Source organism: Nerophis ophidion, linkage group LG06 (genome assembly GCF_033978795.1).
Source record: "Nerophis ophidion isolate RoL-2023_Sa linkage group LG06, RoL_Noph_v1.0, whole genome shotgun sequence".
NCBI classification, from domain to species: Eukaryota; Metazoa; Chordata; class Actinopteri; order Syngnathiformes; family Syngnathidae; genus Nerophis; species Nerophis ophidion.
The window spans coordinates 52,740,473-52,765,689 of record NC_084616.1 but is presented as its reverse complement, the minus strand read 5'-3'; the positions used below and the strand labels follow the sequence as shown (position 1 = coordinate 52,765,689).

At 42.3% G+C, this 25,217-nt stretch overlaps 2 protein-coding genes across 4 annotated transcripts in view; both read right to left on the bottom strand.

Annotated features, from left to right (window-relative positions):
* The window catches only part of abhd6b (abhydrolase domain containing 6, acylglycerol lipase b), a 57,456-nt gene that overhangs the window by 15,916 nt on the left and 16,323 nt on the right, over positions 1-25,217 (bottom strand). The window lies entirely within an intron of this gene.
* slmapb (sarcolemma associated protein b) overlaps positions 4,599-25,217 on the bottom strand; it is a 37,063-nt gene continuing 16,444 nt past the window's right edge. For 2 of the 3 annotated variants that reach the window (XM_061904188.1, XM_061904187.1), the window contains exons 5-10: positions 20,206-20,508; positions 19,449-19,719; positions 18,884-19,055; positions 5,872-6,006; positions 5,456-5,543; positions 4,599-5,091 (exon numbers count right to left, since the gene is read on the bottom strand). In XM_061904188.1, coding sequence (XP_061760172.1) covers positions 5,460-5,543; positions 5,872-6,006; positions 18,884-19,055; positions 19,449-19,719; positions 20,206-20,508 — 965 coding nt within the window. In that variant the 3' untranslated portion in view covers positions 4,599-5,091; positions 5,456-5,459. The remainder of the gene's footprint in view (positions 5,092-5,455; positions 5,544-5,871; positions 6,007-18,883; positions 19,056-19,448; positions 19,720-20,205; positions 20,509-25,217) is intronic. The other variant, XM_061904189.1, reaches the window with a different exon arrangement.

Sequence of the window (25,217 nt, the reverse complement as noted above, 5' to 3'; positions counted from 1 at the left end):
TAACCGATTTCCAAACTCTAAATGGGTGAATTTTGGCGAATTAAACGCCTTTCTGTTTATCGCGCTGGAGGCGATGACGTCAGAATGTGACGTCGCCGAGGTAATACAGCCGCCATTTTCATTTTCAACACATTGTAAACATTGGGTCTCTGCTCTGTTATTTTCCGTTTTTTCGACTATTTTTTGGAACCTTGGAGACATCATGCCTCGTCGGTGTGTTGTCGGAGGGTGTAACAACACTAACAGGGAGGGATTTAAGTTGCACCACTGGCCCGAAGATGCGAAAGTGTCTTCCGCCAGACCCCCATTGAATGGGCCAGAGTGTCCCCACATTTTACCGGCGATGCTAAGGCAGACATGGCACAGAGATGTATGGATAACGTGCAGATGCATTTGCAATGATAAAGTCAATGAAATCACAAAGGTGAGTTTTGTTGATGTTGTTGACTTATGTGCTAATCAGAAATATTTGGTCATGGCGTGACTGCCAGCTAATCGATGCTAACCTGCTACGCTAATCGACGCTAACATGCTATTTACTGGCGGTGCTAAAGCAGACATGGCACAGAGATGTATGGATAACCTGCAAATGCATTTAGAACGATAGTCAACGAAATCACAAAGGTGAGTTTTGTTGATGTTGACTGCCAGCTAATCGATGCTAAAATGCTACGCTAATCGATGCTAACATGCTACGCTAATCGATGCTAACCTGCTAATTACCGGCGGTACTAAAGCAGACATGGCACAGAGATGTATGGATAACCTGTAGATGCATTTGCAACTATATTACGTTTCTTTCCACCCACATTTAATGCGAAAAAAAACACTTACCAATCGACGGATTTATGTTGCTCCAGTGTCAAAAGATGCGCAAGTCCTGATCGTTTGGTCCGCACATTTTACCGGCGATGCAAACGCAGCTATTCGGCCATGCTATGGCTATGAATAGCGCAAATAACTATTCGCTCAATAGCATCAGTTTCTTCTTCAATACTTTCATACTCCAACCATCTGTTTCAATACATGCGTAGTCTGTTGAATCGCTTAAGTCGCTGAAATCCGAGTCTGAATCCGGGCTAATGTCAGTATATCTTGCTGTGGTATTCCCATTGTTTGTTTACATTGGCAGCACTGTGTGACGTCACAGGGAAATGGATAGTGGTTTCGAAGATAGCAAAAATAAGGCACTTTAAAACCTTATTTAGGGATATTCCGAGACCGGTAAAATTCAGAAAAAAACTTCAAAAAATACAACAAGCCACTGGGAACTGATTTTTATTGTTTTTAACCCTTTTGAAATTGTGATAATGTTCGCCTTTAAGGCTATGGATGCTGTGGGGCTGTCTTGGTTGACAAGACTCTGCAACATTGCATGGACATAAGGGGAGGTACCTCCGGATTGGCAGACCGGGGTGGTGGTTGCGGTCTCTAAGAAGGGGAACCGGAGGGTGTGTTCCAACTATAATGGGATCACACTCCTCAGCCTTCCCTGATAGGTTATTCAGGTGTACTGGAGAGGAGGCTACGCGGGATAGTCAAACCTCAGATTCAGGAGGAGCAGTGTGGTTTTCGTCCTGGTCGTGTAACTGTAGACCAGCTTTATACCCTCGACAGGTTTCTTGACGATGCATGGGAGTTTGCCCAACTAATCTACATATGCTTTCTGGCCTTGGAGAAGACATTCGACCGTGTCTGTCGGGAAGTCCAGTGAGGAGTGCTCAGAGAGTATAGGGTATCGGACTGTCTGATTGTGGCGGTCCGCTCCCTGTGCGATCAGTGTCAGAGCTCGGACTGCATTGTCGGCAGTAAGTGGGACCTGTTTTCAGTGAGGGTTGGACTTCGCCAGGGATTCCCTTTGTCACTGATTCTGTTCATAACTTTTATGGACAGAATTTCTAAGCGCAGCTAGTGCGTTGTGGGGATAGCTTTGTCATCCGGGAAGAGCTCAAAGTAAAGCCACTGCTCCTCCACACCGAGAGGAGCCAGATGAGGTGGTACAGGCATCTGGTCAGGATGACACCCGGACGCCTCCTTGGGGAGGTGTTTAGGCCACGTCCGACCGGTGGGAGGCCACGGGGAAGACCCAGAACACGTTGGGAAGACTCCCGGCTGTCCTTGGAATGCCTCGGAGAACCCCCGGAGGAGCTGGACGAAGTGGTTGGAGAGAGGGAAGTCTAGGTTTCTCTGCTTAGACTGCTGCCCCCAAGGACCCGACCTCGGATTAGCGGAAGAACATGGATGGATGGATGGATGTCAACAGTCACGGTTGTACAGTACACCAAGAACACTGGTAGATGGTCACTAAAGTCATTCAGAAGCAGACCAGTCTGTAAATGATGTTTCTTATTGTTAGTAAAACTATTGTCTATTAATGTTGCTGACAATGTTATTCTACTTGGCTTGGTAAACAGTGGATTCAGACTCATACTGCAACAACAATAAACTCATCCGACATCATATACTTTTTCACCTTAAGAGAGTCTATGTTGAAATCCCCCGCAGATAACCTTCTGACAAGACTCTCTGTAATCACGGCACCGCTAAAAGTCGTTCCTTGGCATAAGCGCTATAATAACAATACCACAAATTTTTGGTTAATAGGTTGTATTCACCTGACGTAACGGCTAGTTCATTAAATATGCGAGGCTCGAAGTGGTGGTCAAAGCATTCTGTCACAAGAAAGGATGGGGCGAGGTACACCCCTTTGTCCACAACTGCGTGAGCAAATAGTCAAACAGTTTGAGAACAACGTTTCTCAAACTGCAATTACAAGAAATTTAGGGATTTCAACATCTACGGTCCATAATATCATCAAAAGGTTCAGAGAATCTGGAGAAATCACTCCACGTAAGTGGCATGGCCTGAAACCAACATTGAATGACCGTGACCTTCGATCCCTCAGATGGCACTGTATCAAAAACCAACATCAATCTTTAAAGGATTGGATATCACCACATGGGCTCAGGAACACTTCAGAAAACCACTGTCACTAAATACAGTTCGTCGCTACATCTGTAAAAGCAAGTTAAAGCTCTACTATGCACAGCGAAAGCCATCTATCAACAACATTCAGAAACGCCGCCAGCTTCTCTGGGCCCGAGATCATCTTAGATGGACGAATGCAAAGTGGAAAAGTGTTCTGTGGTCTGACGAGTCCACATTTCAAATTTTTGGGGGAAATATTCGACATCGTGTCATCCGGACCAAAGGGGAAGTGAACCATCCAGACTGTAATCGACACAAAGTTCAAAAGCCAGCATCTGTGATGGTATGTGGGTGCATTAGTGCCCAAGGCATGTGTATCTTACACATCTGAGAAGGCACCATTAATGCTGAAAGGTACATACAGGTTTTGGAACAACATATGCTGCCATCTAAGCGCCGTCTTTTCATGGACACCCCTGCTTATTTCAGCAAGACAATGCCAAGCCACATTCAGCACGTGTTACAACAGCGTGGTTTCGTAAAAAAAAGTGTGCGGGTACTTTCCTGGCCCACCTGAAGTCCAGACCTGTCTCAAATTGGAAATGTGTGGCGCATTATGAAGCGTAAAATACGACAGCGGAGACTCCGGACTGTTGAACGACTGAAGCTCTACATGAAAAAAGAATGGGAAAGAATTCCACTTTCAAAGCTTCAACAATTAGTTTCCTCAGTTCCCAAACGTTTATTGAGTGTTGTTAAAAGAAAAGGTGATGTAATACAGTGGTGAACTTGCCCTTTCCCAACTAATTTGGTACATGTTGCAGCAATGAAATTCTAAGTTATTATTATTGGCAAAAAAAAAAAAAAAGTTTATGAGTTTGGACATCAAATATGTTGTGTTTGTATCATATTCAACTGAATATGGGTTGAAAATGATTTGCAAATCATTGTATTCTGTTTATATTTACATCTAACACAATTTCCCAACTCAAATGGAAAGGGGGTGTGTAATACCATTAAGAACATTTCTAAAAATATGCCCCTAGGAAATTGCCTAAATTAAGAATAACGTTTAGTTTGAGGCCTGTGTTCTTGAGATTGCTTTTGTTTTTTTTCATGATAGGTATGCCAAATCTATTTTGTAAATGTTTAATGTAACTTTCTGAACCTGGGTTAGAGTAGTACGCAAAATGTGCAGTTTCCTGGACTTGTAAAATGTAAAGAGCTCTTTATCAATCCAGACCCAATCTACAACTGGAATGTGGAATTTGCCCATTGAGTTTTGCACAATACTTTGATCTGATTAGATTGTGCCTAACATTGTGGCAGGAAAGTGTATCCATCCATCCATTTTCTACCGCTTATTCCCTTTTAGGGGTCGCGGGGGGCGCTGGCGCCTATCTCAGCTACAATCGGGCGGAAGGCGGGGTACACCCTGGACAAGTCGCCACCTCATCGCAGGGCCAACACAAATAGACAGACAACATTCACACTCACATTCACACACTAGGGCCAATTTAGTGTTGCCAATCAACCTATCCCCAGGTGCATGTTTTTGGAAGTGGGAGGAAGCCGGAGTACCCGGAGGGAACCCACGCATTCACGGGGAGAACATGCAAACTCCACACAGAAAGTGTAATGCATATCTATTCAAGACACTCATCAAGAACTCAATTAAATCACTTTATTGACAATATTTATAATACTGACAACATACCTACATGTTACCGATAGGGAAAAGTCAAAGAAGCCAGCCAAAAATGTTATTATATATAAATACAGTTAGTGTGAAGACAGCATTTACATTCATTAATTGACACTCTACAGCTCAAGTCAGTCAAAAAAAAAGAAAATGTTCCCCAAAAGTAAACACAGAGAACATTCTTTACCTTCATTTAATTAACTGTCATCTGAAATAAAAGCTGAAGATATTTAAACAGTGTTAAGTATGACTTCTCGTAATTGACATTGGAGATAATAGCATGTGTCAGGCTTATCAGTTTCAGTGTAGATAAATCTTATGACAACTAAGGATTCACTGTGTGTGCAGGTGTCAGTGTGCAAGTGTGGAGCCATGTGCGGATCTCAGGTCTTAAAGAGGGCAGCTGCAGCCACAACAGTTAGAGCCATAGCTACCACAGGCCCCCAGATCATCCACGGCTTCTGAAACAAGCAATTGCACAAAAATTGAAACATGAGCGTCAGTCACCACATGAAACCTTCCATCCGCACATTGCAGCAGCTTCAACAGAAAGACACCAAGACAATGCAACAAAGAATGTAAAAAATGGTATTCAAGATTGAGATGCTCTCAACCAAACTCACTGGAAGAAACATATCTTAAGCATTAGAGTCCAGACAAAGCAAACAGATGGCAGATGTTAAAGCTGAAGGATGTGAAAGGTTAAATTGCTGCTGCCTACATTATTGTTGTTATTTTGTTTCCCCAAAGGAAGGCATTCTGGAGAAAACCTGTTTAAAGCCATGCAGTGATGCACTGATGAGAATGACAGATGTGTTTGTGTACCTTTCTACCACAATGCACCGAAGCACCATAACAGCAAAGCCAGGACAAGGCCGATGACTAAGGCTTGAACAGGCAGCATTAGGGACGTCTACACAAGGGAAGTGATATTAAAATAACCAACTATAATGGGAGATATTTTAGTAGGGCTTCACTTTATTAATAAACCGTTTGGTAAGTAGTCTCTCACAGTTATCGGCAACAGTAAAAAAAAGTAGATGACAAAAGTGGTACTAAGATTTAAATGAATCATACAAATACAGAGTGAGTACTTTCGTGGCCAAAGAACATTGACAAAATTAAAATATCTTTCATGTTTGGTTGTCACAAAAGCACAAATAACTGCAATGGTTTGCTTTGCAATCACATTTTTTACCTTTTAATGATGATAAAAATTAAAAAGATGAAATAACACTTACCGTTGTTCCTCTGTCCTGTAGTTCTGCCATGTTGGCTTTGTACTCCTCTAGTTCATTAGCAAGTGACTGTTTCTCCTGCTCAGCCTTCTCATAGTTTTCCTTTAAGTCAGACAGCTCTCTCTTGGTCTCTTCATACTGTAAAGTAAGCATCATTAGATTGTTTAATTGTTAATTCGTTTAACACCGGTACTGTAAAATTCATCAACAAGAATTATGAGTAACGTTTTGAAAGAATCAATTGGAAAGCAATTATTTTTTTATCCATCCATCCATTTTCTAGCGCTTGTTTATAGTGTATGAAAAAATATGTTTCTTAAAAAAATGTTTTTATTAAAATGAATGTGTGCATATTTTACCTTTTTAATTGGTCTTTAAAACACAACACTACTTAATGCTCAGTCCAACTTCCAGCTATGATTGAATGTTTTCTCATATACAGGAACAATTACCCAACAGTTTTAAGTGAATGATGTTCCAGCTGGGCTGAAAACTGCATAATATAAGATTTTTATATTGGTCAATATCGATAATTATTGATATTTTTGACCATGGAAATTTGGACGAGGAGAAACATAGATAAAATGTTAACATTTTTACTTCAAATGTAACTTTCCTCAGCTATTAAGGCAAATATTAAATGAGATACCGGTAAAAGCATGGAAACAACCAACCAGTCAATGTAAACAAAATATTTTAAAATCACAATAAACAATTAATAACCCATCCCATCAATCCATTTTCTACTGCTTGTCCCTTTTCTTTAAGGGAAAAAAAAGGAATATATAAGAAATGCCTAATAACGTGTAACAAAATAGTGCAAAGTATGACAACGAAACTAAAAAAAAAGAGAGAAAAACACGTATTTGCAGGTTTATTGCAAAGAAGTAATGTTGTGCAGTAATTGTTATTTAACATTTTTTGGACTAATTTATTTAAAAAAATACTTTAGTTCTACCTGTGTCCGTACATCCTAATAGGGAACACACGTGTTGATAAGAAAAGATGAGCTCGGAGAAGTACTGCGGTCCGTTTTTAAAAAATCCCCAAAACTGCCACACTGTCAAGGTGACTTTTCCTGTTTTATCCAATATTTCTTCGCTCTCTGCAGCACTCATTTTTAATTGATTCCGCTCTGTAAAGAAAATTGACAGTGAGATGGTGCAACCAAAAGTGATGGTTGATACTGTTAATGTTGCGTGTCCACCTGTTGTATGTCTCTCCCATTTCACGACCTCTTCCTGTTTGGCTAGCTTACCAAATCACAAGTGCCTATCGCGATATATATTGATGTCGTTTTATCGGCCCAGCCCTAAATGATCTAACCATGTAAAAGGGTGCCGGAATTACTTTACATATTCCCAGGTTTTAGATCTTGATTTGAGCATGTTACACAGTATTAATAACAACAATAACAACTTTGTTAAACCTAACAATTAGACATGTGAAGGACTTCACTTGGTCAGAATGTTGCTATGGGTTGTTCTAGAAAGATCACTGGGGGTGGTGATGGTTTTACTGGAGTTCTGAAAACTTAACTGGTTTCTCCTGAATGACAGATTACTTGTGCAAATACATCGCTGATGAGAGCAAAGGGGGCTTACAATACCTCGCAATGGCTAATCATGCAACAACAACAAAAAACTCATTCTCAGTATTTCGATAATAAACATGGACCCTCCTTTGAGAAGTTAATAGATCATACAGCCTGCTAAACCTGCCATGAAACATACCTACCTGCTTTGTGGGACTATGCCACTCAGCGATAGAACCCACACGGCCCGTTTGTTTGGATCATCAAACAGTGTAAGCATGGTCCCTAAGCTAGAATCATTTTCCATTCATACTCACTCGTAGCTATTTCTGATTAGATGAAGAATAGGTGAAAAAAGCAAACAACATCCATCCATCCATTTTCTACCGCTTATTCCCTTTCGGGGTCGCGGGGGGTGCTGGCGCCTATCTCAGCTACAATCGGGCGGAAGGCGGGGTACACCCTGGACAAGTCGCCACCTCATCGCAGGGCCAACACAGATAGACAGAAAGCATTCACACTCACATTCACACACTAGGGCCAATTTAGTGTTGCCAATCAACCTATCCCCAGGTGCATGTCTTTGGAAGTGGGAGGAAGCCGGAGTACCCGGAGGGAACCCACGCATTCACGGGGAGAACATGCAAACTCCACACAGAAAGATCCCGAGCCTGGATTTGAACCCAGGACTGCAGGACCAACAACATGAGTGAACTAATTGATCGGCCACTGATCAGTACAGCCGATTTTTGCAAAAAAGTACGTGGTTGGTCATTGCTGAATAATGGCTTTCAATGCAGATCACACAAGTCGATCCCCTATGGCTGACACTTATATACCTTTGATCCCTCAACTGACAGAGACGGCTAGCAGCTAACGGTAAATTTCCATACACAGTGTGGAGAAACTCTCCTAAGTTGATAATCATCACCTCCATCACGGCAAATAAACTTCTGCTTGCCTGGGAGAGAAAACTTTGTTGAATCTGAAATAAGAAACACTGACTTACTACACCAAATACCAATCAAACTAATGGTACAACACATACCATCACAGACGCACTATCAAATAGAGTACATTAACAAACAGTGGGCTGGAGGAAGACATACAAGAGACAACTTAGCGCAACAAATACAGCTTAGCACTACACTAACAGTTACGTCATTATGTGCACCAAGGCATGATGGGAACAGGTTTGTGCTACCCAGTGACGACAAGTAGAATAAAAAGAGTCTATCTACAGAATAATATAACAACAACTGTTGTGTGTGCCTTGTCATGACACATTAGTTAAGATAAGTAAGGGGGGGGGCGTTGATGGATTCATAAATTGGTGGTATCGATACCAGAGGTAGTATAATTTTATAATTAATACTAGAGTGACTAAATCGAAATGTTGATCTTTTTACTAATTTTTATCATGTTCCCTGGATACAGGATGACTTTGAGGGCAAAAAACAAAGGATTTGAATGAATATTGTGCGGAATTTGCATGTGCTCCTCGTGACAGCGTGGGTTCCCTCCGGGTACTCCAGCTTCCTCCCACCTCCAAAGACATGGTAGGTTGATTGGCAACATAAATTGGCACTAGTGTGTTGTGTGAATGTGAGGCCCTGCGATGAGCTGGCGACTTGTCCAGGGTGTACCCTGCCTTCTGCCCGATTGTAGCTGAGATAGGCACCAGCCCCCCTCACGACCCTAAAGGGAATAAGCGGTAGAAAATGGATGGATGGATGGAGGGGTGTGAATGTGAGTGTGAATGTTGTCTGTCTATCTGTGTTGGTTCTGCGATGAGGTGGCGACTTGTCCAGGGTGTACCCCGACTTCCGCCCGAATGCAGCTGAGATAGGCTCCAGCACCCCCGCAACCCCGAATGGGAAAAGCAGCAGAAAATGGATGGATGGATGGATGTAGTAAATGCTGTTTTTTGCTTTTCTTTAGTTATTTGTCCTATTGACTTTGTTTTGCTCAAACAACTATAAGTATTAAAAGAGGATATGGAACCAGTTTAAACAGCGTGTTAATATTATTACACTGTCAATAGCACTCACCATAAATAAATTAAAATGTTTACAGTTATTACATTTGGTATTGGTATCAGTCGATCTCACTTACGGCTCTCTCTGCATGGCTGATTCTGAACTCAGCAGTATTAATCCTTGATCACAACACTTGTAGTTTTGTCACTTCAATCATCTGAGTATTGCGACCACCATAACTATGAATTTGCTCCGACCAGTGATTGTATTCCACTTGGAAGCCACTCCTTGTGTCCAAGTCAAGCTCATTGGGAGGAGCAAAGGTTGTGAGCATGATGATTAAACTCACAAGAAGTGATTGGGCCAGGTAAGTGTTTGTCTGCTTTTGCAAGGTTTAAAACAGGGGTCTCAAACATGCGGGCCAAATGCGGCCCACGAGACGTTATTTTGCGGCCCGCACTTTGATATGACAATGTAATGTTGGTGCGGCCCGCGAGTTCAATATGAACGGCGCTTGACAGCGTCATACTTGCCAATGTTCCCAATTTTCCCGGGAGACCCCTGAATATCAGGGGATGCATTCTCTTGAAATCCCTGTTGATTTTTACCCAATCAACAGTATTCAGGGGGTGCCATATTGGCACTGCCTTTAGCGCCCTCTACGTCCTACACAGACAGCGTGCAAGCCCAGTCATATGTTGCATTTGGCTGTGTAATTCACACGTGTGCTGTTGCAAGACATATTTAAACAACAGCTACACAGGTCACACAGAGTGGCCGTAAAAAAAACTTTAGGACTGTTACAAATATGTGCCAGACTGTGAACTCACACCAAAAAAGAATGACAAACACATTTCGGGAGAACATCCGCACCGTAACACAACATAAACACAACGGAGCAAATACCCTGAATCCCATGCAGCCCTAACTCTTCCAGGTTACAATACACACACTCCCGCTACCACCAACCCCCCACCCTCCCTACTTGCGTCAGTTGAGGTGATGTATATTGTAGCCCGGGAGAGTTTGGGCTGCAAGGTGTTCTGGGTATTTGTTCTCTTGAGAAGACATATTTACTAAATGTTATGTTTGATCATTTTTGGTCACATAAGGAAGAAAATCAGTTAACCCAAACATAAAATATTGCAATGACTGGAAAATGTTTGAGAATTATATCTTGGAATGTAAAAGGTGCAAATGAACAGGTGAAGGAAAGAAAAATTCTGAAGCATTTAAACAATCTTTCTACTGATATTGCTTTTCTACAGGAAACCCATTTGAAAACTGAACATTTAAAATATTTGAAAAAAGGATGGGTTGGAGAGATAGTGTTAGACTGTCCTCCAAAAGATATAGTGTTGCTATAATGTTTAACAAAAAGATTGACTATATTGTAAATAGTAAATATTTAGATCCAGAGGGTAGATATATAATTACTAATTACCGTATAGATAATAAAAATACCAAACTGGTAAACTTATATGCACCCAATGATGATAAACCTTCTTTCTTTGGTGACATGGAGTTCAAATTGGCAGATTATGTTGATTCTGATATTATTATGGGTGGAGATCTAAATTTAACAATAAATCCAAATATTGATAAAACTGGTAAGATTGTTAAACCCACAAAATAATTTTTTTCTCTTCTAAAATTAGTACAAACTCTTAACCTAATGGATATTTGGAGAACCTTAAATCCATATTAGAAGGATTTCACTTTTTATTCAAAGAGACATCAGTCATTTTCAAGAATTTATATGTTCTTTGTTCCTTAGGCAATTGTAGAAAACATGCAGGCTAAAATTCACCGAATAATTATTTCTGATCATAGTCCAATTCAAATCAACGTAAGCTTTCCTCCAGTCGCTTTCCAATTCAAACAATGGAAAATGAACATATTTTATTAGAAAGCGAGGAAAATAAATTGCAAATTACAGAATTTATTTCAGATTGTATTAAAAATAATCAGGATTCTGTCTCTGACATCTCCACAAAGTTGGAAGCACTTAAGTGTTGTGTAAGAGGAGAACTTACTGTATTAGGATTGCAAGCTTTAAGAATAAAAAAAACACGTGCTGAAAAAAATGAATATTTGAAAAGAATCAAACAATTGCAGGACACATCGTCCATCAATATAATCAGGAATCATGGATCAAACTTTTCAAACAAAGAATGGAATATGATTATATGATAAAACAGAAGGTTGAATATAAAATTAAAAGGGCAAAATTAAAGTTTCATTAATACGGCGAACACGTTGGAAATCTTGCGTTAAGATTAAAGAAGCAGATGACTAGAAATCATATCTAATCTTAAACTTTCAGATGGTAGTATTTCTGTTGCTCTCAAGCAAATCAATGAAACATTTAGAACATTTTATACACATCTATATAAGCCTGGGAAAGATTGTAGCATAGCAGCTATGCAGTCATATTTAAATGCAATATAACGCCTATCCTTATCAGAGCATGACACAAAATCACTGGAGGAACCTATACAATTAATGGAAATTCAAAAAGCTACAAATCAATTTGCAAAAAATAAATCTCCTGGCACTGATTGCTCCTCTACAGAATGTTATCAAATATTCATTGAATATTTGTCTCCTCTATTATTACAAATGTACCAATCATCATTTAATAAACAATTATTTTATCCAACCTTCAATTTTTCTGATATCTCATTGATACATAAAAAGGATAAAGACTTATTGATTAGCAGTAATTATCGCCCTTTATCCCTAGCCAATATGGACGGTAAAATTTTGGCAAAAATCTTAGCCACACAATTGTCAAATGTAATAGGTAAATTAATTCATACTGACTGAACTGGCTTCATGGAAGGTCGACAATCTTCAGACAATACAAGGAAATTGTTTAATGTTATGAATTATCCGAGAAGTCTCCCTTATCCAACAGCAGTATGTACTGTTGATGCGGAGAAGGCATTCGACCGCATAAACTGGTCATTTATGTTTTGCACATTACATAAATTTGAATTTTGAGATAATTTTATACAATGGATTAAGATGCTTTCTACAAGGCCCATGGCATCAGTCAAAACCAATAATCATATTTCAGAACCTTTTTCGTTAAAAAGGAGTAAACCAGGGATGTCGTGCATCTGGATAATTATTTAATTTGGTTATTGAACCCTTAGCTTCAAAAATAAGAAGTGAAAATAATATTCATGGTATAAAAATTGGCTCTCAGTATGATAAGCTATTGATGTTTTGTGACGACATAATTCTATACCTGTCGCATGTTGACTGTTCTCTTCACTATATCAATGATGTCATCAATGAATATGGCTGTTTATCAGGGTATAAAGTAAACTGGGACAAATGTGAAATATTACCACTTAATGAACACTGCAATAAATCACAAGTTCAGAATTCCAAAATTAAATGGAAAGAGGCAGAAATCATAAATCCAGGACTGCATATTACACCAAAACTTTGTACAAGCAGAGATCTGAATCTTAAACATTTAAAAAATTAGATAGAATACAAAATGGAACGCTGGTCACCTATCCAAATATCACTTTGGGGTCGGGTGAACATATTAAAAATGAGTATACTACCAGCAGTTAATTATATACTAAAAATGATGCCTCTACTAACTATTAAAAATTGGTTTAAGAAAATACATACAATGATATCACATTTTGTATGGTGTGGAAAGAAAGCCAGATGCTCATACTTAAGATTGTCTTGTACACAAGATAAAGGAGGACTACAATTAAACCAACTTCTTACATTATTATATCTCCTTTGGTTGTGAACAAGCAAGCCACTTATTCCATTCTTCTGCAAATAAGGACTAGATCAACTTAGAAAATAATATGTTAATGAATTTGGACATTGATGTGGGGAGTTTATATTATATTAAAAACATTCATCCATCAATCAATTTTCTTCTGCTTGTCCCTTTTGGGGTAGCGGGGGGTGTTGGAGCCTATCTCTGCTGCATTGAGGCGGAAGGCAGCGTACACCCTGGACAAGTCGCCAACTCATCACAGGGCCAACACAGATAGACAGACAATATTCACACTCACAGTCACACACCAGGGCCAAATTAGTGTTGCCAATCAACCTATCACCAGGTGCATATCTTTGGAGGTGGGAGGAAGCCGGAGGTGGGAGGAACCCACACAGTCACGGGGAGAACATGCAAACTCCAAACAGAAAGATCCCGAGCCCGGGATTGAACTCAGGACCTTCGTATTGTGAGGCACTTGCACTAACCTAATGAATTGAGACAGAGCCCTATAGAAGCCACCTCTAAAATTCTAAAACTGTGTCAGAAAATACTTGGAATCAACCCAATCTGTAAATTAACCGCTTTGGTACAATCCAAATATCATAATCAATAAAAAGGTGGTTAAATGGACAACATGGAAAGACAGAGGTATTACTAAACCTCATTATACTATTAATAAAAAATATTTTAAACCGTTCAATGATTTAGTTGATCAATATAATGTACCCAGAAATGATTTTTTAAATTGTATCACTTTAAAACACGCTGTAAATAAATGCATATCCTCTGAAAGTCTGTCTTTACATAGCCATGAACTGGAAGATGCACATTTTAATCAAGATACAATTAAGAAATTAATCAAACTATTTTATGGAATTATAAATGAACACCGTATTACAAATTCAAATGATGATTGTGTTCGGAAATGGATGATGGACTTAAACATTTTAGATGAAAGAGACATATCATGGAATGATATTTGGAAAAATGCCAATAAAACCTTTAGAAGCATTAAAGATAAGCTTACTCAATTTAAGATCTTGAATAGATTGTATTTCACTTCTTCTCAGCTGTTTAAAATTGGTGTAGTAGATAGCAAGTTATGTATGAAGTGTCGGGCAGCTGAGGCAACTCTTGTTCATTTATTATGGAAATGTCAGAGAAGAAAAGAGTTTTGGTTAAAAACAACAAAAGAAACAATCACATTCCTTAGTATAAATATCCCAACAACACTGCAAACTTGTATTCTTAGGGATCTCCATCAATTTAGCAACGTGTCATCAAAGAGTAAAAACGCATTTCTTTCAATATGCATAATAACAAAATGGGTAATATTAAAAAAATGGATATATGTTGATAGTCCTACACATTCTGAAAGGTATACACAAGCTATGGAGATGACATCAGTAGAAAAAAACTGCATTTAGTTTAGATCAGGAGTCTCCAGACTAAATTTACCTGGGGGCCAGTGGATGCAGAAACTGTGTAAGGCTGGGCCGCAAGAAAAAATTTCTTTAAAAAAAAATCTAACATGCACTTTTTAATGAATTCACCTTCTTTGAATGGCATTTTTGGCCCTGCGATGAGGTGGCGACTTGTCCAGGGTGTACACCGCCTTCCGCCCGATTGTAGCTGAGATAGGCGCCAGCGCCCCCCGCGACCCCGAAAGGGAATAAGCGGTAGAAATGGATGGATGGATGGATGAATGGCTTTCCCGCCCTAGCAACCATCTCCCTCACCATGTAGCTAGCTTTGACTGCTGCATCGCTTTTTTCGGTTGCTTTCTTGAAGAAATCTTGTTGCCTCAGTAGACTGCTTTTAAAATGTGCAACCTGGTTCAGTCTCTCAATTCCCTGGTATTTTGCATACTCCTCAGCATGTCTAGTTGTATAATGACATTTCAAATTGTATTCCTTGTACACCGCAACTTTCTCTGTGCAAATAAGACACGTCGGGGTGCCTCTGTGCTCAACAAAGGAATATTGCATCCCCGACTTTTCCTGGAATTGTCTTTGCTCATCACTAACCTTTCTCTTTACCGCAGGCTTTCAAAAATACATGTTTGGGGTTGTGGAATGTATTTGTATTTAGCTGACGCACGGAGAATAATGTTATTTACGCAATGTGTGTCGTTCCGCTTTTCCTCCCTACAGCAATAGGGCGGTCAGCGGAAAGTACCGGGATCGCGAGCGCAAAAAAGTGACGGTTCCCGGAGTGTTATCCGGGGTTGAGTTGGGCGGGGTTTAGGGGTTGTGGGGTGTATATTGTAGCCCGGAAGAGTTGGGGCTGCAAAGGATTCTGGGTATTTTTCTGTTATGTTTATGTTGTGTTACGGTGCGGATGTTCTCCCGAAATGTGTTTGTCATTCTTGTTTGGTATGGGTTTTACAGTGTGGCGCATATTTGTAACAGTGTTAAAGTTGTTTATACAACCACCTTAAGTGTGACATGAATGGATGTTGATCAAGTCAGTCTTGCAATCATTTCCGTGTATATGTAGAAGCCGCATGTATCATGTGACTGTGCCGGCACGCTGTTTGAATGAAGAAAAAGCGGGCTCAACGACAGGTTGTAGAGGACGCTAAAAGCTGTGCCATCACGGTACGCCCCCATTATTGTCGAGAGCCATATACTGTCGAGAGCGATATACCACATCGTGATTGGTAGATTCCTTCAGCTCCGCACACAACACTGTCTAGCGCCATTGATTTAAAACTCGCGGGCCGCAATAACATTAAACTTTTATACTAAGGTGGGGCCCGCAAAATAACGTCTCGCGAGCCGCATGTCTGAGACCCCTGGTTTAGAGAATATTGAGTCATATATATTAGAATTGAGGATCCGTTATTTCAATTTGTTTTAACGATTAAATGACAAAAAATATGACTTATTTTATCTTTTATCTTAGCTAAAACAAATTATTACTCAAATCTCATTCGCATTAATAAAAACGATCCAAAATTTTTGTTTAGTACAGTAGCATCGCTAACCCAACAAGGGACTCCTTCCAGTAGCTCCACCCATTCGGCAGATGCCTTTATGAAGTTCTATAATAAGAAAATTGAACTTATTAGAAAGGAGATTAAAGACAATGCGTCCCAGCTACAACGGGGTTATAGTAACACAGATGCGACTGTATATACGGCGGATACTGCAAATATCCAAAATAGTTTATCTCGTTTTGATGAAATAACATTAGAAGGATTGTTACAACGTGTAAATGGAATAAAACAAACAACATGTTTACTCGACCCACTTCCTGGGAAACTTATCAAGGAGCTTTTTGTATTATTAGGTCCATCAGTGCTAAATATTATAAACTTATCACTTTCCTCGGGCACTGTTCCCCTTGCATTCAAAAAAGCGGTTATTCATCCTCTCCTTAAAAGACCTAACCTCGATCCTGACCTCATGGTAAACTTCCGACCGGTGTCTCACCTTCCCTTTATTTCGAAAATCCTCGAAAAAATTGTTGCAGAGCAGCTAAATGAACACTTAGCGTTTAACAATCTATGTGAAACCTTTCAATCCGGTTTCAGGGCAAATCACTCGACTGAGACAGCCCTCGCAAAATTGACTAATGATCTATTGCTAACGATGGACTCTGATGCGTCATCTATGTTGCTGCTCCTCGATCTTAGCGCTGCTTTCGATACCGTCGATCATAATATTTTATTAGAGCATATCAAAACACGAATTGGTATGTCAGACTCAGCCCTGTCATGGTTTAACTCTTATCTTACTGATAGGATGCAGTGCGTCTCCCATAACAGTGTGACCTCGGACTATGTTAAGGTAACGTGTGGAGTTCCCCAGGGTTCGGTCCTTGGCCCTGTACTCTTCAGCATCTACATGCTGCCGCTGGGTGACGTCATACGCAAATACGGTATTAGCTTTCACTGTTATGCTGATGACACCCAACTCTACATTCCCCTAAAGCTGACCAACACGCCGGACTGTAGTCAGTTGGAAGCGTGTCTTAATGTAAATTAAACAATGGATGTCCGCTAACTTTTTGCAACTTAATGCCAAAAAAACGGAAATGCTGATTATCGGTCCTGCTAGACACCGACCTCTATTTAATAATACAACTTTAACATTTGACAACCAAATAATAAAACAAGGTGACTCTGTAAAAAATCTGGGTATTATCTTCGACCCAACTCTCTCCTTTGAGTCACACATTAAAAGCGTTACTAAAACGGCCTTCTTTCATCTCCGTAATATCGCTAAAATTCGCTCCATTTTGTCCACTAAAGACGCCGAGATCATTATCCATGCGTTTGTTACGTCTCGTCTCGATTACTGTAACAGATTATTTTCGGGTCTCCCCATATCTAGCATTAAAATATTACAGTTGGTACAAAATGCGGCTGCTAGACTTTTGACAAGAACAAGAAAGTTTGATCATATTACGCCTGTACTGGCTCACCTGCACTGGCTTTCTGTGCACTTAAGATGTGACTTTAAGGTTTTACTACTTACGTATAAAATACTACACGGTCTAGCTCCAGCCTATCTTGCCGATTGTATTGTACCGTATGTCCCGGCAAGAAATCTGCGTTCAAAAGACTCCGGCTTATTAGTGATTCCTAGAGCCCAAAAAAAGTCTGCGGGCTATAGAGCGTTTTCCGTTCGGGCTCCAGTACTCTGGAATGCCCTCCCGGTAACAGTTCGAGATGCTACCTCAGTAGAAGCATTTAAGTCTCACCTTAAAACTCATCTGTATACTCTAGCCTTTAAATAGACCTCCTTTTTAGACCAGTTGATCTGCCGCTTCTTTTCTTTCTCCTATGTCCCCCCCTCCCTTGTGGAGGGGGTCCGGTCCGATGACCATGGATGAAGTACTGGCTGTCCAGAGTCGAGACCCAGGATGGACCGCTCGTCGGGACCCAGGATGGACCGCTCGCCTGTATCGGTTGGGGACATCTCTACGCTGCTGATCCGCCTCCGCTTGAGATGGTTTCCTGTGGAGGGGACTCTCGCTGCTGTCTTGGATCCGCTTGAACTGAACTCTCGCGGCTGTGTTGGAGCCACTATGGATTGAACTTTCACAGTATCATGTTAGACCCGCTCGACATCCATTGCTTTCGGTCCCCTAGAGGGAGGGGGTTGCCCACATCTGAGGTCCTCTCCAAGGTTTCTCATAGTCAGCATTGTCACTGGCGTCCCACTGGATGTGAATTCTCCCAGGCCCACTGGGTGTGAGTTTTCCTTGCCCTTTTGTGGGTTCTTCCGAGGATGTTTTAGTCGTAATGATTTGTGCAGTCCTTTGAGACATTTGTGATTTGGGGCTATATAAATAAACATTGAATGATTGATTGTGGAAAATTGGACACAGTGTGTTGTCAAGCTTATGAGATGCGATGCAAGTGTAAGCCACCGTGACACCTTCTTATTCTTTATAAATGTCTGTAATGTTAACGTCAGAGGGATTTTTAATCACTGCTACGTTGAAATTATTACTAATATTGATACTATTCATTTTTGTCTCACTACTTTAGATTGTTCTGTGTCAATTTTGTGTGTCCTCTCAATTGCTCTGTTTATTGCTATTCTGAATGTTGTTGGGTTGGGTTTGGTTTTGGAATTGGATTGCATTATTATGGTATTGTTTTATTGGATTCATTACTTTAAAAAAATATATTGCCCTGAGATTCCCCGTCCTATTTATCATATATTTTGTAACTCCTTAGGACATGAACTTAGATGACTATCAGAAAATAACATATTGGAATACCTCTCTCTGCAGTGTCTCCCTGCAGCTATCTGCCTCATCCAGTTGGGTTTGCAGTTTGCTGCTATCCTGTTGGTGTTGGAGCTCCAAAGCTACCAACTTCTTTTCCAGTTCCTGGTGGGATTGCTCAAGGACTTTAAGGCTGTTGCTCAGCTCAGCATTCTGGGCTTGTGAACTAGCAGAACAAAACAATTAGTTTTAACAAGTGATAGTTTACAAGTACCTACACTCTTAAGTAGATTAGATTATATGAAAGAAATGAGACCATATGATAAAACATTGTTGGTGAATTCTGGGCACTTAGTGAGAAGATGTCCTGTATATGAAAGGCTTGAAAATATACCCTTTCAAATGTTCTCATTGTTTGACAATGTTGGACATTTTCAACCTCAACACAAAGGTCAGGTTCACTAAAAGAATTAAAAACTGTGGAATTGTTCATCTTATCAATAAGTCCCAGTAATGTAGGAAGATGATGTAGAATGCACATCTGTGTTTGTGTACAGCAAAAGTAAACAGGATTTTACTATAAAAAAAACATCCACAAAATGTTCCCCAATGCACTGACCTGAGAAGGTCTTTCTCCAGTTGTTGCTCTTTCTGTCGCATTGCCTCATTTTTGGCACGCAGTGCTGCATTTTCTTTCTGCAAGTTGCCCTTCTCTTTCTGATGAGTCTTAAGGAGTTCCTCTTCCTTTGCCATGAGAGAGGTGTATTCACTTTGCAGACTGCTCTTTTCTTTCTGATGCTTGTTCACCATTTCCTGCTTTTCAGATCGCAGACCAAAACACTCCTTCTGAAGGCTGTTACATTCCATCTGCATGGACTGTAGCTCATTGGCTTAAAAATAAAAATAACAAATAATTAATTATTTTACAAAACCTATATTTTCTCACAAATAATATTTCATGATTTAAGAGAGTGATTATTGGACACCATAAACTGACACTCAAAGCCCTAATGAGAGATGAGGCTGTTATATCAGATATGTCTGTGCTGTGATATTTATTTTGGGGTTGCATGTGATGGCTATTAAATATTGGGCCTAATTCTTCAGCACAAAGCTAAAAAGCATTATGAAGGAAAAGCTCAGGAGAACATTTCTGAACACTAATTCCTTACAAATGTTCTAAGACAGCCCTGTGTAATAGTCATGCTCTGTACAGATCAACCAGGCGTGTTTCCTGTGAGGTGGATGGATTATTTCAGTAAAAGTGTACATACAGATTTCAACATTGGGTAACTTAATATCTATGCTTCACATTAAAAAATATATTGCTATTACTATTCATTACCAAGATTCGGTTTATTTTATAACGTTAGTACCTTGTATTTCTGCAGTTTTCTGCCATTGCTTGCCCTGCTGCTGGAGATCCTGCTGCAAGTCCTCAATCTTACGTTCGTATGTGCTGGCAGTCTGACGCCACTTGTCCAGGTCCTTGGTGACGGTTGCCAGGCTGAACTCGATTGTGCCGACGTCACGGTCTCGTTCTGCATTGGCTGCCTCCAGGTTGCGTTTCAGTGACTTTACCTCAACTTGTGCACTTTGTAGCTCCTCATGTAAACTGGAGGAGATGTTGGTCTGCTCTTTGATGACACCCATTTCATCTTGGAGCTGCCGTAGCTGGCCTGTCCACAGCATAGTTAACATTACATACATTGGTGGTGGCAATATACAGCATGTGCAAAAATTTAATTAATACAAGAATTTCAACTCAGCTCCTTAAAGCTGGGGTACTTGAATCTTGTGTCACCACCAGGCAGAATTCAAACGGTAAATCCTGCCCCGCACTCTGCGCACCTTGCTAATAGTTCCTCCCAGTCTCCTCCTCTTTGGAAATGCACAAAAATGCCCACGAGAGCTGTGCGTGCCCCCTTTTTTTCTTAACAGTCTGAAGTTGCATCTAAGGACTCTCTAGTTCGTATTTTATTGCAGACTATCGGTAACACACGTTGCCATGCAAAATGATAAACAAAAAATATCGGAAAATGGAACATTAAATTACCTTTGTAGAAGGAAAACAGTCACTTGCGCGTCCAAACTTAGTACTAGATTGGTCCGCAATACACTCCATCTTAAATACACCAGACCAATATTTATTTGAGTTTTATCTATTCTTTGTTTTTTTTTTTATGTACAGCGTCTTTCTTTTCTTCCTCTGATTTCCTCTATTTTTTTTTTTTTTTGCGGTATATGCAGGAAAAGGCAATCGTGAGTAATGCGCAGGCTCCCTAATGGGCTCTGCTCACCCCTCCTTTCTCTAAATCCTGGGATTGGATCTGGATGGGTTGACTGCTAGGAAGACAAATTAATATGTCTTCTGTGGTTATATTTACTAAAATACTTAACTATAAGGCACAAACAGCACACAGACGTACGATTTTTTTGCAGAAATGCTCACCATTACGATTACTGTACCACTTCCCTGAAGACAGCTGGCACTCCACGCGGTGACAGAAAGTACTGTGAGTATGGCTTCCTGCACTTCGTGCACCTTACTCATGGATAGGTTGGCTCTGCTAGAGAGCCGTGTCCGCCAGTTAGAGTTAGCTGTAGCGAGCTAACTAGCCCAGCCTGTAGCAGCCCTAAGCGGCCTACATGAGACGGTGTACCGGTTGAGACGCATAACAGATTTAGCCCTTTAGCTAGTCCTACACCCCAGTCTGCCGAGCACCACACTTTAGTCATAGGGGACTCCATCACCCGAAACATAAAGCTTAGCAAACCAGCCACAATTAAGTGTATTCCCGGGGCCGCAGCACCTGACATTGAAGCTAATCTTAGGGAGCTAACTTGCAACAGGCCTAGTAAACACGTACGACAGGCTAATCGCACCACTAATTATGCGAACATAGTTATACACGTTGGCTCCAATGACGCTAGGATGAGACAGTCAGAGATTACAAAGAGAAACATAGCCAGGACTTGTGATCTCGCTAGAAAGATGTCCAGGCATCGAGTAATTGTCTCTGGCCCCCTTCCTGCGAGAGGCAATGATGAGAGATATAGCAGATTAGTCTCGCTTAAAAAGTGGCTGGCTAGCTTCAGTAGACAACAGGGACTAACGTATATTGATAGTTGGCCCTCTTTCTGGGGCAAACCTGGCTTGCTAACCTTAGTCCTAACCTAAATAATAAATATAAATTGTTTGAGGTGCTTACTATGAGGTCTGTCACATTGCTGCCTCTATACCTGGCTGTTATCTACCGCCCCCCAGGGCCCTATTCGGACTTTATCAGTGAATTCTCAGAGTTTGTTGCTGATCTAGTGATGCACGCCGATAATATACTTATAAATGGGGACTTTGATATCCATATGAATATCCCATCGGACCCTCCGTGCGTGGCACTCCAGACTATAATTGATAGCTGTGGTCTTACACGAATAATAAATGAATCCACGCATTGCAACGGTAATACGATAGACGTAGTGCTTGTCAGGGGTATCACCGTTTCCAAAGTTTTGATACTCCAGTATACTAAAGTAATGTCTGATCATCCATCCATCCATCCATCCATCATCTTCCGCTTATCCGAGGTCAGGTCGCGGGGGCAGCAGCCTAAGCAGGGAAACCCAGACTTCCCTATCTCCAGCCACTTCGTCTAGCTCTTCCCGGGGGATCCCGAGGCGTTCCCAGGCCAGCCGGGAGACATAGTCTTCCCAATGTGTCCTGGGTCTTCCCCGTGGCCTCCTACCAGCTGGACGTGCCCTAAACACCTCCTTAGGGAGGCGTTCGGGTGGCATCCTGACCAGATGCCCGAACCGCCTCATCTGGCTCCTCTCGATGTGGAGGAGCAGCGGCTTTACGTTGAGCTCCTCCCGGATGGCAGAGCTTCTCACCCTATCTCTAAGGGAGAGCCCCGCCACCCAGCGGAGGAAACTCATTTCGGCCGCTTGCACCCGTGATCTTATCCTTTCGGTCATGACCATAGGTGAGGATGGGAACGTAGATCGACCGGTAAATTGAGAGCTTTGCCTTACGGCTCAGCTCCTTCTTCACCACAACGGATCGATACAACGTCCGCATTACTGAAGACGCCGCACCGATCCGCCTGTCGATCCCACGATCCACTCTTCCCCCACTTGTGAACAAGACTCCTAGGTACTTCAACTCCTCCACTTGGGGCAGGGTCTCCTCCCCAACCCGGAGATGGCACTCCACCCTTTTCCGGGCGAGAACCATGGACTCGGACTTGGAGGTGCTGATTCTCATTCCGGTCGCTTCACACTCGGCTGCGGACCGATCCAGTGAGAGCTGAAGATCCCGGCCAGATGAAGCCATCAGGACTACATCATCTGCAAAAAGCAGAGACCTAATCCCGTGGCCACCAAACCGGATCCCCTCAACGCCTTGGCTGCGCCTAGAAATTCTGTCCATAAAAGTTATGAACAGAATCGGTGACAAAGGACAGCCTTGGCGGAGTCCAACCCTCACTGGAAACGTGTCCGACTTACTGCCAGCAATGCGGACCAAGCTCTGACACTGATTATACAGGGAGCGGACTGCCACAATAAAATAGTCCGGTACCCCATACTCTCTGAGCACTCCCCACAGGACTTCCCGAGGGACACGGTCGAATGCCTTCTCCAAGTCCACAAAGCACATGTAGACTGGTTGGGCAAACTCCCATGCACCCTCAAAAACCCTGCCGAGAGTATAGAGCTGGTCCACAGTTCCACGACCAGGACGAAAACTACACTGTTCCTCCTGAATCCGAGGTTCGACTATCCGGCGAAGCCTCCTCTCCAGTACACCTGAGTAAACCTTACCGGGAAGGCTGAGGAGTGTGATCCCATGATAGTTGGAACACACCCTCCGGTCCCCCTTCTTAAAGAGAGGGACCACCACCCCGGTCTGCCAATCCAGAGGTACCGCCCCAGATGTCCACGCGATGCTGCAGAGTCTTGTCAACCAAGACAGCCCCACAGCATCCAGAGCCTTAAGGAACTCAGGGCGGGTCTCATCCACCCCCGGCGCCTTGCCGCCGAGGAGCTTTTTAACTAAATCAGCGACCTCAGCCCCAGAAATAGGAGAGTCCACCACAGATTCCCCAGGCACCGCTTCCTCAAAGGAAGACGTGTTGGTGGGATTGAGGAGGTCTTCGAAGTATTCCCTCCACCGATCCACAACATCCGCAGTCGAAGTCAGCAGAACACCATCCGCACCGTACACGGTGTTGATAGTGCACTGCTTCCCCCTTCCTGAGGCGGCGTATGGTGGTCCAGAATCGCTTCGAAGCCGTCCGGGAGTCGTTTTCCATGGCTTCCCCGAATTCTTCCCATGTCCGAGTTTTTGCCTCCGCGACCGCTAAAGCTGCACACCGCTTGGCCCGTCGGTACCCGTCCACTGCCTCCAGGAGTCCTATGATCCAAAAGAACCCGATAGGACTCCTTCTTCAGCTTGACGGCATCCCTCACTGCTGGTGTCCACCAACGGGTTCTGGGATTACCGCCACGACAGGCACCAACAACCTTGCGGCCACAGCTCCAATCAGCCGCCTCGACAATAGAGGTTCGGAACATGGTCCACTCGGACTCAATGTCCCGCACCTCCCTCGTGACATGTTCAAAGTTCTCCCGGAGGTGTGAATTGAAACTCTCTCTGACAGGAGACTCTGCCAGACGTTCCCAGCAGACCCTCACAATGCGTTTGGGCCTGCCAGGTCTGTCCGGCATCCTCCCCCACCATCGCAGCCAACTCACCACCAGGTGGTGATCGGTAGAAAGCCCCTCTCTTCACCCGAGTGTCCAAAACATAAGGCCGCATATCCGATGACACGACTACAAAGTCGATCATGGAACTGCGGCCTAGGGTGTCCTGGTGCCAAGTGCACATATGGACACCCTTATGTTTGAACATGGTGTTTGTTATGGACAATCCGTGACGAGCACAAAAGTCCAATAACAAAACACCACTCGGGTTTAGATCCGGGCGACCATTCTTCCCAATCACGCCTCTCCAGGTTTCACTGTCGTTGCCAACATGAGCGTTGAAGTCCCCCAGTAGGACAAGGGAATCACCCGGGGGAGCACTTTCCAGTACTCCCTCGAGTGTACCCAAAAAGGGTGGGTATTCTGAACTGCTGTTTAGTGCGTAAGCACAAACAACGGTCAGGACCCGTCCCCCCACCCGAAGGCGAAGGGAAGCTACGCTCTCGTCCACTGGGTTGAACTCAAACGTGCAGGCTTTGAGCCGGGGGGCAACGAGAATTGCCACCCCAGCCCGTCGCCTCTCACTGCCGGCAACGCCAGAGTGGAAGAGGGTCCAGTCCCTCTCGAGAGAACTGGTTCCAGAGTCCTTGCTGTGCGTCGAGGTGAGTCCGACTATATCCAGCCG